Source organism: Miniopterus schreibersii (genome assembly GCF_964146895.1).
Source record: "Miniopterus schreibersii genome assembly, chromosome: 16".
NCBI classification, from domain to species: domain Eukaryota; kingdom Metazoa; phylum Chordata; class Mammalia; order Chiroptera; family Miniopteridae; genus Miniopterus; species Miniopterus schreibersii.
In genome coordinates, this window is record NC_138116.1 from 13,143,165 (window position 1) to 13,164,178 (window position 21,014).

The 21,014-nt window shown below is 37.2% G+C and overlaps 1 protein-coding gene across 12 annotated transcripts in view; it reads right to left on the reverse strand.

Moving 5' to 3' along the window:
- Positions 1–21,014, reverse strand: part of ACACA (acetyl-CoA carboxylase alpha) — a 219,896-nt gene that overhangs the window by 162,957 nt on the left and 35,925 nt on the right. For 9 of the 12 annotated variants that reach the window (XM_081161538.1, XM_081161544.1, XM_081161543.1 and 6 more), the window contains 2 exons: positions 12,478–12,524; positions 10,144–10,396 (listed from right to left, as the gene is read on the reverse strand). In XM_081161538.1, the coding sequence (XP_081017664.1) occupies positions 10,144–10,370 (227 nt within the window). In that variant the 5' untranslated portion in view covers positions 10,371–10,396; positions 12,478–12,524. Of the gene's footprint in view, positions 1–10,143; positions 10,397–12,477; positions 12,525–16,305; positions 16,340–21,014 lie in introns of all 12 variants that reach the window. The other 3 variants (XM_081161546.1, XM_081161536.1, XM_081161539.1) reach the window with 2 other exon arrangements.

Consider the following 21,014-nt stretch of genomic DNA (forward strand, 5'->3'; position numbering starts at 1 on the left):
CTCTCGGCTCCAAGCCCACTCTTTTACGCTCTGCTCTGTGAAAACAGGGCTAAGCCTCTACAAAACTGTTCAGTTCTGCCAATGGGAAGACAGAGGGGTAAAAAAAGAAATTTCTTTCATGTTTTCCAGTTATTACCAGCATTGCTCCATAGTAACAGAGAGTTAACTCTAGCTTCTAGCATCTTTTGACAATCCTGGGAGGAACCCTGAGGCATTCTCTTAGAGGTATCAGGAGCAGCAGGTTGTGGCTCCTTGACAGTCAGTACCACCTTGCCATGCTCAGTCATCCTCTGGGCTACACTGCCTGGGCCTATCAGTCACCTGCCAGGCCAGGTCTCCTCCTCAGGGATCTGAGCACCAGCCATTCAAAGCTTACTCCCAGTGGTCTAAGCACCAGCCCCAGGGGCCCTCCTCCAAGCTCAGACCTCTTCCTTTCTTGTCCTCCCCGGACTATGGGTGGTAACTGCTTTCTATAGGTATTAACTCTGGGTTACCTCAGCATCCTTTTCTGTTCTTTAATTTTCTAACACCCAAGTAATCAATTCTCACTATTGAATGTCCTGTTTATTATAATACCCAATGCAGTTTCTCCTTCCTTGACTGGACCTTGATAGACCCTCTGAATGGGTGTTTTAAGGATTAAATGAGATAATACATACAAATAAGGTCCTTTATACACTGTTTAATAGAGAGCTATTTTCTTCTAGTCCTATCTTTTCTTCCTTTCTCCTACACTCTAATCTTGACACTATAGTAATTTAACTTTTTAAAATAAAAGAATATGATTAAAATACCAGGTCCAGATGGTTTTCAAAGGCAAATTCCATCAAACTTTCAAGGGCAGTAGTCTACCAAACTTCCAGACAATTACAACTCCCCAACTAGAGTAACACTGATATCAAAACCAGACAAAGCTGTTACATGAAGTAAAAGTCCAGGTCCATTTTATTCATGACTACAAATGCAAAATTCCTAAACAAAATATTCTGAATAGTAGCATACTGGTGCAAGGATGGGCATATATTAGTAAAAAAATATGTTCCTCCATGACCAAGTTGAGTTTGTCCCAGGTATGCAAAGATGGTTTAATTTACAAAATCCACAGATGTAAAAAACTGTGTTAGATTTCCTAACAAGTGCAATAAAATGGAAAAAAAAAACACAAAAAAAACCAGAGGCATTAGGATTGCAAAGAAGGAACTGTCATTATTTGAGAATGATATGATCATTTACATACAAAACACAGAAGATTGTGCAGACAAAATATCAGAAATAATAGGCATTAGTCAAGTGTCTAGATATATGATTAATATATAAGAAGTCCAAATATATACAGTAGACTATATACTGATTATAAAATTAAAAACAGATAATAAAGTTAAAAACTAAAATACACATACTTTTAAGAGATATGTATAGATACAATAAAACGATATAAACAGCAAAATAAAAGAATGTGATGAACATGAGATTAAGAAAATTGATTATCTGAGTGGGCGAAGGCAGGGAGAAGGCTTAGGGAGAGATTATATAATTAAATGTAGGTGAAGGCCAAGAACCTACCTTTGTTTTAAAAATTAAACAAAAGAATGTGGTGGGTTTCTAATTCTTTCTACATTATTTAAAAAAAATAACTAAATAACTAACCAAATAAATAAATAGTGGGCCACACATGGACGAATGAGTGTGTCATGGACGAATGATTACATAATTCTATACACCTAAAGTTAAACACACACACACACTCCTCAAAGGTCAGCATTCAGTTATTTAGGGAGGGAGTGAAGACATAGAGAGGATATAAACCTAGAACTAATAAGGAGCTGCTTGAGTATAACACAAAAAGGAAAGCAAAGTCTGTATTGATAAAAGGTGGAGGAGTCCTGGCCGGCATGGCTCAATTGGTTGGAAGTCGGCCCATGCACCAAGAGGTTGCTGGTTCAATTCTCGGCTGGGGCACATGCCTGAGTTGCTGGCTGGATCCCCGTGGGGAGCGTGCAGGAGGCACACGATAGACTGATGTTCTACTCTCACATTGATGTTTCTCTTTCTCTCTCTCCCTTCCTCTCTCTCTAAAAATCAATAAAAAAATGTTCTTTTAAAAAGGTGGAGAAAATTGGTCATTAGATTTAATCAATAGTTTTGAAATAGAAAGGACCTCAAAATCTTCACCTCTCACCTACCTTTTCTTGGGAAGCTATTAGAGAATGTCTTGTAAGAGAATGGAGAAAGCCAAGAAAAAGGAAGACAAGGGACGCAAGAAACAGAGGATCCAACACAGAGGGAAGGGAATTCCCTAGATGATTGTTCAAACTGGAAGACAGGCTGCTCCAGGAGGGATGCATTCTTAGAAAAAATATACAGATCACCGGTTGTATTTAACCACAGAAAAACAAAATAAAACTTTGTGTGTGTGTATAACATATATAAAAATATATAAGTGTGTTTTCTTTATATCCATATATATATGCTTGTTTTACATATATAAAACAAAACAATGCTATACATATAAATATTTGTTCTATTAAGTAAGTTGCTTTTTACTTATTTGACTACCAGTGGAAGTTTTGCTTGGTTTTTCGCCAAAAGTGTAGAAGGGGTCAAGTGAAAAGGGAAAAAAAGGATGACTGTTCTAAAGACTAATTTTACAAACTCAGTGATTTTTTCTGTTTTCTGTCTTTACCAAAGTCCAGTTTCATTTTCATATTTTTTTAATCCTCTCAAGATTGCAAAAACAAACAAACAAAGAAGATAACAGAGGGACACTTAAGTACTGTTACCAAGCAAATCATTCAGGTCTTCTATGTCAATCCTCTGCTGAAGAAAAAACCTGAAGGGGCCTGAAAAAGGCTAAGGCCTGACTCATTTCCTGCTCCTCCTGAGTTCTAATCGCAGGAAGAAGGAAGATCCCAGGGCAAGTGAGCTTGGCACCCTGACCAACTCCAGTTTAGCTGCCCACTGTCATGTGCCAGGACAAATGCAGCAGGTACCTTTCCTAGTGCCAGAGACACGTTCTAAAAAGTTTTCTTTAAAACTACTTTCAGCAGGGATGCTACATACTACGCAGAATCGATATCTACTTTCACAATAGTTGAAGAGACTTTACTGTTGAAAAACCAGCAAAATGCAGTGTGCAAACCTGGCACAGACTAAGATCCCTTAACGAAATAATAGCACAGCAAAATCTGCACAGGGGTGCTTGTTTTCAGGGTAACTACATCAACATACATGGGCTCAGGTGTCTTTGGTTCAAATTCTGCATGTAAAATATAGGTTGGGAATTCCAGAATATGAGGGGTTTTATTCATTTCCTTTAAAAAAAAAAAAAGATAGTTTCTTCGAGATACAAACCGTCATCAAATCAAATTTCACATAAATTTCAGGGCTTAACTGCAGTGCTTACTGTTTTTTAAAGGAATATATTGTCTAAATATGGCACCCTAAAACTTACCTTTGAAGCATGTAATATCTCATCTCTTTATTTTCCTCTGCAGAACCTCCATATCACAACAGCAAAGAAATGGAAGCTTTCTCTTCAGGTTGTGGCCTTGTAAACACAAGCCGCAGCTCGTCCTCCTGTTGCAGGTGCTTAAAACCCAGGAGGACAAGAGATACTGTGCCTTCTGCCTACTTTCTTGGCCCTGCTTCAGTCACACTAGAATATTCCTGATGGCCTCAAACGACAGTGTTTTTGTCCACTTTGTCCCCAATTTCCATATTTCCCTACATTTCCTCCTTTTTGAATTTTCTCCCTAAACTTGGCTCACACCTAGAATTAGCTGGTTTTCCAAAAGGATTGAGAGAAGAGGGGAAGAAATATAAAAGCTTGTTAAACTAGAAAACAGATCTTAGCAACTCTGCGTTAGCCGCGCAGCAAACATGTTTCAACAACGGTCACTTTCTTCTGACAGTCACCAGAGAAAAGCTCCACAGCCTATCCTGGCTGCCAGGAGCACATGACAGGGAGGGCCAGGGCAAAAGAGAAGACAACATTTACAAGAACAGCTAAGCCAAGAAAATAATGGGGTCATGAAATCCAGAGGGAGGAAGACAGCACAGCCTAGGTAAGTAATTTCTGAGACCCAATCAAAACAAATAATACTGATTATCAGACTGCAAGAGGGGGAAAAGCAGGTCAGGCAGTAAAAAAAAAAAAAGTACAAAGAACAAAACCTGCCACTAATAAGGAGCTCTGTATAAAGTGGGAGCCACAATTCTAACTTCCAAGCCAGAATAGTGATACGCACATACAAAAAACTTTTAAAAACAACAAAATCTAAGATTTTATTCACTAAAACCTGACAATTAGAATGAAGCTGGTATAAATGGGATATAGAGATGTGGATAAAATCCTTGAAAGGAAAAAGGAGCCCAGAAAAATATTTAGACACAGAGGTCTAACCCAATTTAAGCAGGGAAGGAAAACCCTGCCTAGAAAGGCTACGAGAACACATCTATTGCTACAAAAGCAAATTTGCCACAGATGGACAGGTCACTTAAATAAAAAAATAGTGCTGAATGTTACGGTAGCATAGTCCTGTTTTAGCTTTTAATTAAGTACATGCTCATGATATTGCTGCCTTGTAATGGGAGAAAAGACTCCAACAGCTAGAATCTACAGAATCACAACTTCCTGAGACAAGTCCTCAGGGATGGTATAATTCACCAGTTATATCTAAACTGATTTATACAGCACAGAAAAATTCATACCAAAATGCTGGGTAGGAATAGTTAATAATCTGATGCCAATTATGCTGAGAACCTATTAACGTTCCAGAAAAAAACACACCACAACAGAAGTACACGAATGACCTGGAGCACAGATAGAAGGTGAACAATGAAACTGAAGATAAAATGATTAAGATATACCTCAATCTTCAGACATTCAAGTGACTCAAGTAGAAAAGACTCAGGCCACTCAACATGACCACCAGCCATAACAGAAAAATGGATGTCTTGGGTTGTTTTCTGGTTTGTACCACTCTGTATCATTCCTTCTATACTATGCCAATGTCTGATAAACTTAGTCATTTACTTTTTCCTTTAAAGAACCAAGCTGACACAGAAGCTCCCTCCTATCTCTATGACTCTTCAGAATAATATGTCTCAAAATAGAGCACTGAGACCTTTGTTTAAAACATTTATAGTGACCACAGATGTAGAAGGAGCTCAATTTTACACACATCTTAAGAGTCTCCAGATGTAGGTAGTTCCCAAAAGAAAATCACTCTCTGCCTTTATTATATAACTTGAACATTCAAAAACCAAATAAAGCATTGAGTATAGAATAAAGCAGGCTATTTTGCGCTCGATTATATCAGAAAAATATACCAAAGAGGCACATTCAGTAATAGAATTTGTGCTTTCTTTCACCAAAGGGATCTTTCTAAAACAACTAAACACTAACACAGCACACCCAGACCCAAAAACAAAGCTAGTTTCTAATCTTTTATGGATGCTGCTCACAATCCTTCTGTAATATTAGAACACAGAGAATAAAAAGCCACATTCATTCATTCCTCCAAATTCAAAGCATCCCCGTTTTAATCTACCATAAATAAAGTGTCCGAAGTAGACACATACCTGGCACAAAATCCAACTAGAAGCCCACACTGATCCCAACATTGTAACATGCCAAGCACCAAGGATGACGTAGCAGTTTATCCAGCAGACAGTGATGCATTGGCTGGCTTGATTGCAATGCAGCCTGAGTTATACTGCAGCACACATTGTGAGAGACATTTACACTGGGGCTTTTCCAAGCACAGAAATCTTGAATCAAGGATGTACCTCTTCTGAAAATCAACTGACCACGCAGATAAAGATTTAGTTGTGGACTCTAAATTCTGATCCACTGATGTATATGCCTAACCTTGCAGCAATGCCAGATGGCCTTGATAACTACGGCTTTATAGTAGGTCTTGAAATCAGGAAGTATAACTCTTCCAACTTTGCTCTCCCTTACTTTTTTTTTAATCCTCACCCAAGGATATTTTTTCCATTGCTTTTCAGAGAGAGTGGAAGGGGGAGAGAGAGAGACAGACAGAAAACATCAATGTGAGAGTGCAACACCGATCGGCTGCCTCCTGCATGCCCACCACTGGGGATCAAGCCCTCAACCCAGCCATATGCCCTTGACCAGAATCGAACTGGCAACCTCTGGTGCAGGGGACAACACCCAACCAACTGAGCCACGCGGCCAGGGCCCAATTACTTAGTTTTAATAAATACAAGGTTACCAGATAAATTACAGGATGCCCATTTAAACTTGAATTTCAAGCAAACAACAAATACTCCTTTTTAGAAGTATGTCTCATTCAGTATTTGTAGTATTTAATTTTTCACACTAAGAAATCATTCACTGTTTATCTGAATTTCAAAATTAACTAGGAGTCCTATATTTTTATTTGTTAAATCTGACAACTCTACTGTACTGCAACTGTACTGTGATTAGGGAAAATGTTATTAGAGGAAGCTGAGTGAAGGATACACAGGAACTCTTTATGCTATCTTTGCCAGTTCTTCTAAATCTAAAATTATTTCAAAATAAAAAGCTAAATTAAAAAAATTAAGTTTATACAAGATTTTTAATGGCATGAGAAAATGTTACATATTTTTTAAAAAGCAGGAAACAGAGCTTTATATTCATTATAATGTCACCTATGTATGTATTCTTTAATGAAATTTATGTTAATGGGTAAAAAACACTGAAAGGAAACATATCAAATATTAACAGCAGTTATCACTGAATGATTATATTTTGTATTGTTTTATTTATTTCTTTATACTTTTTGGATCTCCAACTTTTCTATACATCTAATAATTTTTTAAAATCTAAGCAGTAAATGCAAACTTCACTAGCTCAGAAGTGAGTGGGAAGTGACACTATCTCCGACGCAGGATGCTGATCACACTCCAATCCATAGCTCCTCCACAAGGTATGGGAATGAGTTTTGCAACAGTAGGACATGCAAACAAATTCTCAGGTGCACATATCACTGATCACATAGCCATCAACTTTGGGAATGACTTAGCAACTACAAACTGCCTTGTAATATCATCAGGTGAGTTTCCTATAATGGTATTTATCTTACCATTGCCAAACTCACAATTTCCGAATCCGACAAATGGATATTGTTTCCCATAGTCTCATATTAGACAAATTTCTCAAAGTACTATGTGGCTTTAAGAATTTATATTTAACCCAATCTTTCTCAATAGGACACTGTGACATTTTGAGAACAATTCTTAGTGGTGTGGGATTATCCAGTACATTGCAGAAAGTTTAGAATCATTGGTCCTCTGTCCTCTAAAAGCAAGTACTGCCACCAAGCACAACCCCAACACATTTACAGATGATCTTGAAGGGGAAGATACCACCACCAGTATTAGCCTTCAGATCACAACCATTAAGTAAGTGACCTATAAAGGTCACTTAATAAAAAATGTTTACATAAAAATAAAGACCTGACCCCTTTGGTCTGCCACTAAATACTGCCCTCCATTCCCAGAGATTAGATATGCTCTACACTTAAAGACAGACATACATCTGAGAAATGTGGCCTTAGGCGATTCACTGTTGTGCAAACATTGTAGAATGCACTTACATGAGATGGTAGAACCTCCTACACATCTAGGTTATATGGCATAGCTTATTGTTCTGTAGGGGAGAAAAAAGAATTTTCCCTCTACCCTTCTGGGCTCTTGGCTGAGAAACCCCTATAATAAAAGACAGATAGGTTAACAGGAGAAAAACAAACAAAAGTTTAATAACATGTATACCTCCTGTATACATGGGAGAGACCCAGGAAAACTGAGTAACTCGCCAAAATGGCTGCAGCCACCACCTTCAATTCCATCTTCAACTGGGTGGGGGAGTCAGTTGTTAGAGGTTACCAGAAAAAGCACAGTAAACAAGGGTAAGACCGCTATGCGGCCCTAGTCAGTTGGGCTCAATGGTTAGAGTGTCAGCCTGTGGATGGAAGGGTCTTGGGTTCAGTTCCAGTCAAGGGCATGTACCTTGGTTGCAATCCCGAGCCTGGGTCAGGGCCCCTGCGAGAGGCAACCAATCAATGTGTCTCTCTCACATCGATGTTTCTCTCTCTCTCTCTTCCACTCACTCTGAAAAGCAATGGAAAGATATCCTTGGGTGAGAATTACGAAAGAAAAAGAAAAAAAAGATCGCTATGCAGATTTAAGTAGGATTTTCTAGAGATGAGGTCAGCCCTTCTCTTCCCTGTACGAAGAGGGAGACAAATGTAATTGGTGAACAAGGTATTATAGTCATTTACAAATGTAAATGTCTTTTACAAAGGGTAACTACTTAGTTTTCAGAGATTCTCCCATGTCTGCTATTTCTTAAAATTAACCAGCCTAAAATAATCCTTATGTCAAATAGACTTATTTTGGGGTGACAAATTCTGTTCCCCTACAGCTTCTAGGCTTCAAACCTGTGCAGCATGTTGCTGTACTGGATACTGTAGGCAACTGTAACACAATGGTAAGTATTTGTGTTATCACTAGGTGATAGGAATTTTTCAGCTCCATTATAATCTTACTGCAGTCCATCATTATGTGGGCATGACTATAATACCTTGTACACCAATCTTGTCTGAACTACTTAGATATATAAATTAGACACTTGTATAGTCAGGGAAGTAGAGTAGAAAAGTTACTGAAATGGAATTGGGGCATCTGACTTTGAATTCCAGTTTTCAGGCTATTTGTCCTTAGGCAAGTTATTTCCCCTCTTTAGGCCTCAGTTTTCTCATCTATTTAAATAAAAAAATGAGGTTAAATTACCCCTCTGGTTCAATGCAGTTCTAGGAATCTGTGAAGTAAAACATAATTAACTTGCTTAACTCCTTCCTTTCAACCTCCAAATAGCTAAATGGGGATGTCCACTTACACCAGGGGTGGAGAACTTTTTTTCTGCCAAGGCCCGTTTGGATATTTATAACATCATTCGTGGGCCATACAAAATTATCAACTTAAAAATCAGCTATGAAAAAAGCTCCTACATTTATTGAATTTTGAGTCCCACTTGCAGTTGCCTTGGGAGGGCCAGACCAAATTATTTTGAGGTCATATACGGCCTGAGGGCCAGACATTCCCCACCCCTGACTTGCACTATCTGATCTTTCAGAAGCCAAAGCCCCAAGGTCCCAGGGATAACCATAAAACAGGAAAGTCACATTCAGCCAGACCCAGTATGGGATTTTACTATAGAGTCTGTATCTTGAGTATATAAAAAGGAGGTAAATTATTTTACGATCCATTAATAAGCACCAAGATAATAACAACAGCAACATTCACCCTAACTTATGTTTATCTAGGCTAGACCTATAATCTAAACCCTGGCAGTATATTAGTCATCTGGAGAACTTTAAAAGAAATAGCCCCAGCTCTAAGCCAAGCCAATATCAAATGAATCAGAGTCTATGGTGATGGGGTTCATTTCTTAAGGCTCCCCAAATGATCCTGATGTACAGTGAAAACCAAGAACCACTAATCCAGACCCTTTAATCCAAGAAATGAAAAGCAAATGACCAAAGGTTAGTATGTCACGCACTGGTTGTATAACAAAACATCAACGAATAAGAATAATCCAGTGTTACTGTTTACTGACATTCTCAATTACATATAGAGGATTGTATTTCTAGAAAAAAAAAGGAGAGCTCTATAACAACCCCTTGTTCCTACCACAGCTCTTTACTGAGTACTGGCCCTGCCAGAAATAGAATATAACTTCCTGACATGATGAAGCAGTTCAAAGAGAGATTACTACAAATTTGTCCACCCTTACAAAAGTCCTATCAATCACCAAGATAGTTACAACAGTGGTAGTCAAAGTAGTACAGAGACTGGAATTCCTCAAACTAACTCATTCTCTGGGTCTCAGTAAAACACATAGTATGTAGAAAGAACCAGAAAAGGTTGAGAGGAACATTTAGGAAGAGACACTTTCAAAAACTGTATTCCAGACAAAATACATCATTTTCCACTTACTCATCAAAGCTTTAAGACTAGTGACATAGGAAAGGAGTAAGCAATCTTGGCTAAAATTATTCTTGTTCTTTTCAGAACTCAGTAAAACCAATAGGAAAGATTAAATAAGTAAAACATTAAACTACTCTCTCTTACCTCACGTGTAGGGCCAAGCCATCCTGTAGGCTAGAGATCCCCAAATCAGAAAGCGTATCTGAGCTGACCGAAGCTGGTGACAGAGAGCCCTCCTTCTCCTCCAGTAGGTCCAGCTTCACCAGGCTGCTGATCTCATCCTCTGAGTTATCTTCAGACACGGAACCAATTATGAATCGGGAGTGCTGATTCAGCTCCAGAGGTTTGGCCAAGGGGGTTGGTTCATCCATTATTTCTTCAAAATGAGCTCGCAGAGCTATGGAGAAAATGAACAGTGAGAAAAGCGGGTTACAGACAATGACCTATACCTAAGGATAGCCACAGGTTATACCTAATGCGCCATGCCACAGCTTGAACTTGCAAGCAAGGCAGTTTCAGAATTTGTTTCCTTGGCTATTCTATTTCAGGGCCTTTATTTTCTACAAGGGAGAAAAATCCAGATAACAGTAACTCTGCCTAAAAAATTAAAACCAATTTCCTTTTCCTCAAAGAAATCTTTCTCAAAAAAATTAAAAGCCATTCTCAATCTCTTTATCAATTTGGTGATGTCCAAGAGATAATTAGAAACCTTTTTAGTAGGTGAAAGCTGCTTGTTTTGATATTGTACTTTCAGTTATTAGTATTGGGGAGAATGCAGTAAGAGTTTGGGAAGAATGGTGTTCATTTAAAACTTGGTGTTTAGCCCAACCAGGCGCAGTTCAGTGGTTGAGCATCTACCTAGGACCCAGGAGATCATCGTTTGATTTCTGGTCAGGGCACATGCCTGGGTTGTGGGCTCCATCCTCAGTCAGGGTCATGTGGGAGGCAGCTGATCAATGACAACTCTCTCATCATTGATGTTTCTATCTCTCTCTCTCCCTCTCCCTTCCTCTCTCTGAAATGAATAAAGATATTGGCCAGTGTGGTTCAGTTGGTTGAGTATCATCCCGTGCACCAAGAGGTCGCCAGTTCAGTTCCTGGGCAGGGCACACGCCGGGGTTGCGGGCTTGATCCCCAGTAGGTGGCATGCAGGGGGCAGCCAATCAATGTTTCTCTCTCTCACTCAAGTTTCTCTCTCCCTCTCCCTTCTTCTCTAAAATCAATAAAAACACACTGGACAGTGTTGTTAAGTGGTTAGAGTGCCGGCCTGTGCATCAGAGAGTCATGGATTTGATTCTCCATCAAGGGTACATACCTGGGTTGCAGGTCCAATCCCTGCTCCCAGCCGAGGTGCATGTGGGAGACAACCAATCAATGTGTCTCTGTCACATCGACGTTTCTCTCTCCCCCCTCCCCACCCTTCCCTTCCACTCTCTCTAAAAATCAATGGAAAAATATCATAGGGTGAGGATGAAAAGAACCCAAAAAAAACTAAAATCAAATGGAAAAATATCATGCAAACTTGACATCTAAATTTTCTATACATTTCTCCCTTAGAATATTAGGTTTCCTTAAAAAAATTTTTTAATGTCTCCAAATTTTATAAAGAGTTCACTTCCAGAACCTAAATAGAAAATCAAATCATTTTTAAAAAGGGGGGGGGGGGGAAGGAAGGTTAAAAGGGAGAGAAGGATGAAGCAAGGGAGCAAGGGAGGGGGGAGCTCTAACGAACTGGCCACTCCAAACACCAGAAGGTACAGCAGCAAAAAGGCTCCCTTTCCCATTTTAGAGCAGTGCATAACCAAGTTTAAGAGCAATAGATTTTAAAAAATTCGATTTCAGCTCACAGAAAATAATGGCCGCCTTCTTCACAAGAGAAATAAGTAAGGTGCTCAGGGGCACATTCTACCTTTATAGTCTGACCAAAATTAGGTGACAACACTAAAAAATAAAGTTCATGAGAAAGAAGCATTTCTCTGATTCCATGGGAGAAAAAGGGTTGACTAATAAACGAAAGGCTCCAAAGAGTCAACTTCAAATTTTTCTTTTCTAGCTAAGAAGAGCATGAAGGCAGCCTTCCCCTAAAGGATTGCAGAGATCGAAAGCAGCCCAGTGTCAACAGCTAAAGAGCCTGTCCACCAACCAGCAACTCTACTGAATGGTATTCCTAGGCACAAGCCTACAAACCACCAGAAGAGAGGTCATGTATGGAAAATCACTGAGTAGCTGCTGAGACACTCTAGAAGCTACTCCACAGCTCGTCCCACTTCCACTGATTCTAGCCCTGGATTAAAGAGAAAAGGTGGTGGAATACTACCACTGTCAGACTCGTTCACTCAAATTATCCCCCCTAAACCTGCCTATATTCTTTTGTGGGAGGCAACTTTTAACATAAAAGCTTACATTTTAATATTTTAGCACATGAACATAAAGTTTTCATCACACTGAAAATAACAAGGGGCATTATTTGTAACTGACCTCTTATAATTCTTATTGTCTGAGAAGATATCCACTTCCAAAAAGAACTAAAAAGAGAAAGGGAAAGATATTTGAAGTATTTTTTTTAAAGAAATTCAAATTTTATCAACTGTTTTGCTCAGCATAATATAAAATAATACTCAAAGTATGATTTTTCTGGTCCAATCTATTATTTAACTTGAAGCATAAAGTTCAGTTATTATTTGTTCAAATCTGTGAATCAAAAACGTTACACATTCAAAGACTTTATTATTCATGAAAGTATTAAACAATAATCCAAGATTACAATTTCACAATGTGCCTTTTCCAATTGTATTCTTGGATGAACACATTCAACTCTATGATTTCCAGTATTTCATCAAAAGAGAGGCAGCAGGGAGAAGAGAATCACTAGATTCTATACAACTCAGTGAGGTAATGATTATGTTTCCAAGTGAGCCCTGGCGGCGTGGCTCACTTGGTTGGAGTGTAGTCCCATGTTGGTTCAATTCCCGGTCAGGACACATACCTAAATATGTCTTATTGATTTTAAACCAGGTGGCTAGTTCAGTCTCCAGTCAGGGTGAGTATGGGAGGCAACCAACCAATCAGTGTTTCTCTCTCCCTCTTCCCCTCTCTTTAAAATCAATAAAACATACTTTTAATGTGTGTGTATATGTTTTAAATGGCTATACCCATCCACAAAGTTAGGGAGAGGACAGACCTATTATATTAAGTCCCTAACCTTTAAGGGACCAAGGAGTCTCTAGCTACTTCTCAAATCTTAGGTTTCCTTCTAGGTCTAACAATTTAAATGTATCCAGGGTAGAAAAATCTCAACTTTGACTATATATAACAATTATCTGTAGAGCTTTTAAAAAACATATAGTATGTCTAAACTCCACCCCAGATCAACTGAGAATCAGAACTGCTGCTGGAGACCCAGAGATCTGAATATTAAGTTCCACAGTTGACTAACACAGTTCCACTGGTCTGAGGTGGAGAAGAAAACAGAAAGAACCTATTACAGAGATGGGGAAATCCAGAACTTCTAAGAGTAGACCCTGGATGACAAGCGATAAGATTGGGGACTGTGCAGGTATGTTAATTGGGGAATTAGGATTTGCCCAATGATGTAGTGTGAGCTAATATTATTCTCCAAAACTGTGGTAGGGAAGGCGGTAAGAAAAGGAAAAAGGAAATACAGTGCTGACCCTTGAATGCCACAGATTTGTGGGGATTTTGTTTTATTGAATTTATTAGGGAAACATTGGTTAATAAAATTATACAGGTTTCAGGAGTGCAGTTCTATAATACATCACCTATATATTGTACCATGTGTATACCAACAAAGTCAAATCTTCTGTCACCATTTATCCCCCTTTTACCTTCTTCTACCTCCCCCCACCCCTCTTTCCCACTGGTAATCACCATATTTTTGTCTATGTTTTTTTGTGGGCTTTTGGGGGGGTTTTTTTGCTTCATCCTTTTGCCTTTTGCATCCAGCCCCTCAACCTCCCTCCCCTCTAACAGCTGTCAGTGTCTTTTCTATATCTATGAGTGTGTTTCTGTCTTATTTGCTTATTTTGTTCATTAGATTCCACATATAAGTGAAATCATATAGTATTTGTCTTTCCCTGACTGGCTTATTTCATATAGCATAATACTCTCCAGGTCCATCCATGCTGTCACAAAAGGTAAGATGTCCTTCTTTTTGTTATGGCCTAGTATTCCATTGTCTAAATGCACCACAGCCTTTTTATCCACTTATCTATTAATGGGCACTTGGGCTGCTTCCAAAATCTCGGCTATTTTAAATAATGCTGCAATGAACACAGGCATGCTTATATTCTTTCAAATCACTGTTTCAAGTTTCTTTGGATAGATACCCAGAAGTGGAATCACTGGGTCATAAGGCAGTTTCATTGTTAATTTTTGAGGAACCTCCATACTGTTTTCCACAGTGGCTGCACCAATCTGCATTCCCATCAGCAGTGCACGAGGGTTCCCTTTTCTCCACACCCTCACCAACACGTGTTTGCTGCTTTACTGATGATAGCCATTCTCACAGGTGTGAGGTGTTATCTCCTTATATTTTTTAATTTGCATTTCTCTAATGATTCGTGGCAGTGAGCATCTTTTTACATGTCTATTGGCCATCTGTATGTTCTCTTTGGAGAAGAGTCTATTCAGATCCTTTGCCCATTTTTTTAAACTGAATTTTTTGGGGGGTTTTGGGTGTTGAGTTGTATAAGTTCTTCATAGACTTTGGATATTAACCCCTTATAAGATATAGCATTGGTGAATATGTTCTCCCATTCAGCGGGTTGTCCTTTCATCTTATTGATGGTTTCATTTGCTGTGCAAGAACTTTTTAGTTTGATACAGTCCCATTTGTTTATTTTTTTCTTTTGTTTCCTTTGCCCAAGGAGACATATCAGAAAAAATACTGCTATGAGAACTCTCCGAGATATTACTGCCTATGTTTTCTTCAGGATTTTTATGGTTTCAAGTCTTACATTTAAGTCCTTAATCCATTTTGTTTATTCTTGTGTATGGTTTAAGAAGGTGCTCTAATTTCATTTTTTTGCACATATCTGTCCAATTTTTCCAACACCACTTACTGAACAGACTATCTTTATCCCACTGTATGTTCTTGCCTTCTTTGTCGAATATTAATTGACCATAAAGGCATAAGTTTATTTCTGGGCTATTTTGTTCCATTGATCTATATGTCTGTTTTTATACCAGTACCATGCTGTTTTGATTACTATGGCCTTGTAGAATAGTTTAATATCAGGTAGCATGATTCTCCAACTTGGTTCTTCTTCCTCAAGATAGCTGCAGCTACTCAGGGTCTTTTGTGGTTCCAGATAAATTTTTGGAATATTTGTCCTTAGTTCTGTGAAATATCCTGATGGGAATTGTGTTAAATCTATAGACTGCTTTGGGTAATATGGACATTTTAATGATGTTAAGTCTTCCTCTCCATAAACAAAGTATATGCTTCCCCTTATTTGTATCTTCAAGTTCTTTCTTCAGTGGCTTATAATTTTCTGAGTACAGGTATTTTATACATACTTGGCTAAAGTTATTCCAAGGTATTTTTTAAATGCAACTGTAAATGGGATGTTTTCTTAGTTTCCCTTTCTGGTAGTTCATTATTGGTGTATAAAAAGGCAACTAATTTCTGTATATTTATTTTGTATCCTGCTACTTTACTGAATTCATTTATCAGTTCTGGTCATTTTTGGTGGAATCTTTAGGGTTCTCTCTATATACTATCTCATGTCATCTGCAAATAATGACAGTTTTACTTCTTCCTTTCCAATTTGGATGCCTTTTATTTCTTCTTGTCTGACTGCTGTGGCTAGGACTTTCAGTGCTATGTTGAATAAGTGTGCTGAAAGCAGATATCCCCGTCTTTTTCCTGATCTTAAGGGAAATGCTTTTAGTTTTTGCCCACAAATGCCGCAGATTTGAACTGTGCAGGTCCACTTATGTACAGATTTCTTTTTTCAGTGAATATCGTAAATATATTTTCTCTTCCTTATAATTTTCTTAATAATGTTTTCTTTTCTCTACCTTATTTTATTGTAAAGACATATAAATATGTGTTGACTGTTTATGTCGTTGGTAACTTCCAGTCAACAGTAGGCCATTAGTAGTTAAGTTTTGAGGAAGTCAAAAGCTGTACATGAATTTGACTGCACAGGGGGTTCAGAGCCCCTAATGCCCACGTTGTTCAAGGGTCAATTGTAATTTGAATCAGATGTAATCAAATGTGCAATGGAGCTGTGGTCAAAACCTAAGACCCAAAGTCAAATTCTGACTCTGCTGAGTACTGACAGTAAAACTTGAGCAAGCTTCTGAGCCATCTCATCTGTAAAGACAAGAAGAAGATCATATGTACCTCATAGGACTCCTGTGAGGACCAAGAATATATGAAAGGGTTTTTTCAACGATGAGATACTAGACCAGTATTTTTCAAACTATGGGTTAACACTAAGCAGAATAATAAGAAATCAACTTAGTGGGTTCCAACCACCATTTAAAAAATAAAACAGAATAGAAAATGTTAAGAGTATACCATGCTTTATAATGATAAATATTGTTTTGTCCATTTTTTTTATCAGTTACATATACATACACAGTGACATCAACATCTTCTTGCAAGCTGTGTCAAAAAGTCTTAAAGCCATGGTTAATCCTCACTCTCCTGTTCACTCCACTTTGTGCCCTCACCAGAGAGCAAGTAGTGAGTTAAGTACCTAAACCAATGTGTCATAAACTTTCTTAGGTGAAGACACTATTAGAAATCTGATAAAAGTTATGGACCCTTTCATGACAAAAATTTACTCACACAAAATTCTGTTTGCATAAGGGTTTGGGATCCCTAAAGCCTGGCCATGAATTAGCTAAGACCTCTCTCTCTAGAAAGAGGGCAAAGGATGGAGCTGACATCTGGGGAAGGCTCATACAACTGCTGTCTTATCGCCTCCAAAACAAGGCCTTTCCCAGGAACAGCTATAGTACATTCTGCCTATCCAAATAAAAATTTCCTTCATTGTAGCAAATTGTTGGCAATGTCAAATTCTCTTTTATATATATTCTTGAACTTTTATTTGGGGATTCCTGAAAATATTTGCAGAAGGTAACCTATGTTCCTGAAATCGGGATAAAGCTAATTATAGCAAATGTACTTATTTAATAGTTAGCACGCATTTCATTCAGAGATATATCTCTAAATAAAATAGAACAGACTTTACCAAACTTAGTTAACAAGTTCTCCTTGAACTCAAATGACACTGTATTTTCTAAGCAATACTAATATAAAGCAGTAATTAGTTTATATAGCCACTGATAAAAATATCCAAGGTAATATAACACTTCCTTGCCTTTTAAGCCATAGTAACTTCATTTAAATTTTTTCAAAAAGAATAATTGAATTTGTCTTTTCTCATTTTTATCATTTTATTGATGAATTTTAGATGGATTTTGGTATTAATTCAGTATCCATAAAAAAGGATACAAGGTCATAAAAAAAAAAAAAAAAAAAAAAAGTCAACTAAAAAACTATCACAAATCAGGGAGACTAGGAAGATATGACCACTAAATGCAATGTGGTATCCTGAGTTAGATCCTGGAATAGAAAAAAACATATCAATACACAAACAAACAGAAAACTACAGAAATCTGAATAAGGTCTATAGGTTAGTTAATAGTATTGAGCCAATGTCAATTTCTTAGTTTTGACAAAGGTAGTGTGGCTATGTAAAATAATAACATTAAGGTATTACAGAAGTTTGGGGAAGGGCAGTGATTTTCAACTACTTTCATCTCATGGCATACATAAACTAATTACTAAAATTCTGCAGCACACCAAAAAATATATTTTTTTAAGATTTGACAAAAAAAAGTATAATTTTGATTCACTCATACCAGATGGCTACTGTGTTGGCTGCTGTCATTTTTTATTTTGATAATCTAAGGGAAAAGAGGTCACTGCCCCTTACTAAATAGTTAGGTATTGCGTATTTTAAAAATTCTTGCAGCACACTAGTTTAAAATTGTTGCATTAAGTGAAGAAACCAAAGGTGAAGAACAGTATGTAAAGTATGCATAATTTATGTTACAAAATTGGGAGAGTAGGGAGAGAACATATGAGTATTTGTTTGAATATGAATAAAACATCTAATAACTATTTAAAAATCAATAAATTTAAATTAATATATTTGACCATTACTATTAAGAAATTATAATAAAATACTAATAACATTGCTGTCTCTGGTGAAGGGAACTGGATGGCTACAAGACAAAGTTAGGGCGGAGAATGTCACTACATATGCTTTTGTTACATTTGCTTTCTCTCTCTCATATGTTTAACATTTTGAACTATGTGCATGTATTACTTATGTATTAGCAACTGAAGATTTTAAATAAGTTTAATAAAAAGTTTTACCCAATTCATTCCATGCCACTCTGATCCTTTGTCTCCTATCTGTCGGAGCATTTACGTAGACAACTAGCATGTCATTCACTTATTTATTAATATGTGTAATTGACTCTATCTCCTTAATGAAGCCAGAAAAAGTTATTATCTCTTCCAATTGTTTTAGATCTACCACCTCTAACACCTCACAATGTTGCATAAAGACTAGGCTTCTGCAGGCCATTTCAAAGGAAATCTAGTGAACATGTGAGTAACAAAACTAGGAGACATGAACCACAGGTTTATTTCAAATATTATTCCCCAGAAACATTTAGAGGCCTCTAGGTAAAAAGCCATTTTGTGAACTCAAAACACTTTGGGATTATAAATCAATTTCCCTCATAATCTTATCTCATAGAACAGTATTTAGAAAAACCTGGAGCCATGATTCAGGTATGTCAGCTACCTTCCAAGGAGTCTGAAGATAAAAACAATTTCTTCTTTGAAGACACACTGCTTTTTGGGGGGGCCCCCAGTTCTCTGAATGTGTTAAGGCATTGTACTTTATGTTACCTGGCAGAGATGTTAAGCTGGAGAAATTGACAGGTTAAAGCAGAAATTCCTAATCCTTTTGGAGTTACAATATCCAGTGTCATTTTAGAGAGACAGTTTTAAGTTGAAAATGATGAACTCTCAAAAATTAACCACTTCATGATGCATTAGAGCAGATAATGAACTGCCTACAGCTGGAAGTTTTCAACAAGAGCATCTGATAAAATATTCTCACATGAAGTGGAAAACAGGACTATAAAATTCCTAAGGTACATTCCAGTACTAACAGTTCTATTAAGTTCTTGGATTTTATAAGATGGAATCAAAGGGAAATTAAACAGCTTGCCTTGTCAGGGCCAGGAATACCGCTAAATGCTGACGCACAAAACACAAACCAGCTATCTATCTTCCTCTACTGATATTACTCTTATTAAACTTGAAAACTAATCAAGCTCTATCAATTTACTATTCCCCTCAATTTGACATGTGTGTAAATACATACATATACATGTGCACCAACTTCTATGACTAAGGACAGATTTGACAGCTTTCTACAAAAACAGAGGGTAATTTTTAGGAACTTCATTAATGAACGTACTCTCTATCACTGAACATAGCCAAATATTCCTCAGTGAAACCTTATATTTCCTGAAAAAGATTCTCCAAAACTGAATCTGCTTTTCAAACTTAACTCCACAAATTCATTCAGAATTTTCAAAGTTTGTGTTATTTCAAAAATGAAAATCATTTAAACAAGCTTATTCTCTCTGGGATGATCACTTTATAACTAGTCCAGCCATACAATTTTAATTCCTATTGTCATGTGACGGTAAACATTACTGTGGCTCCTTAAATAAAGGAGGGTAAGTATAGCATACTGAAACAATGAAATAAGCCTAAGTCCCAAATAACATCATTGGAAGGCCAAACCAACTGGGGCCACCAACCTTTAGGTAAGGCACTTTTCACTTGCTTGCTTAAACATTCCGAGACCAGATGGCTTTACAGTAGCTTGAATGAATAACAAATTGGTAAGAGAACTGTATCATTAGAGCATACACACTAGTATGTATGTATACATACTAGTTGAACTCATAAGAACCTATGCTCTATCCATCAGATTCATATTCCTGTGTTAAGTGCAATGTCCTTATGACACTATCTGTCAATTTCCTATCTAATAGCATCTTCACATAAGCCATTAGATTCAAGTAAAGTAGTAAATAGTCACTAAATTCTAAAATTAATGAAACAAACAAAAAACTAGTTAAGCAATAATCTGTTAGAGTGGAAGATCAGTGAATACGTCCTTTAAAAATGTTAGTCATCTCATAGTTAAAGAAATTTTTTCAGCCAATAAGTCTTTAGTGTTCACAGTCACTTCTTCAAATCTTTATTGTTTTAAGGGTTTGGAAAAATGCTTTGTATAATTCCTATCATTATTCATCTTTAAGAACATGTTAGATAATGATATAACATTTTTTCCTGAATTGTAAAAAGACTCCTCCAATTAGAAATACTAAATTCCAATACATTATTCCAACAATTTTAATTAATTATTTATTTATCTTTATTGTTGAAAGTATTACAGATGATCCAGAGACATAGAAGCATGGAACAAACTAAGGGATCTCAGAGGGAAGTTGAGTGTGGGGGGGGATTAATCAAAAAACTCATATGTTTATAAGTATAACCCATGGACACAGGCATTGGTATGGGGAAAGCCTGGAGATGGGGTGGATACAGAGTGGAAGGGACCAACAATTTTAATTTTAATTTAAAATTAATTTTATTCTTTCTTCAACCAAGACTATAAGGGTATTATATGTTTAAAAAAATTGTTTTAAAGGAAGAAAAACACTAGCCCCAGACCTGTTAAACCAGTCTGTGTAACAGCCAAAATATTTTCCAATCATTGACTGAAAAGGGAAATAGAATTTTACATAATGTTCTACACCTGAACCTGTTCACAGCACTTTAGAAAAGTCAATATCAGAAGAGAGTCCTGAGGATGGCTTTCTTTCACAATGCCAGTTCTTTGACGTAACCTAATCATTATCTGAACTATAAATTC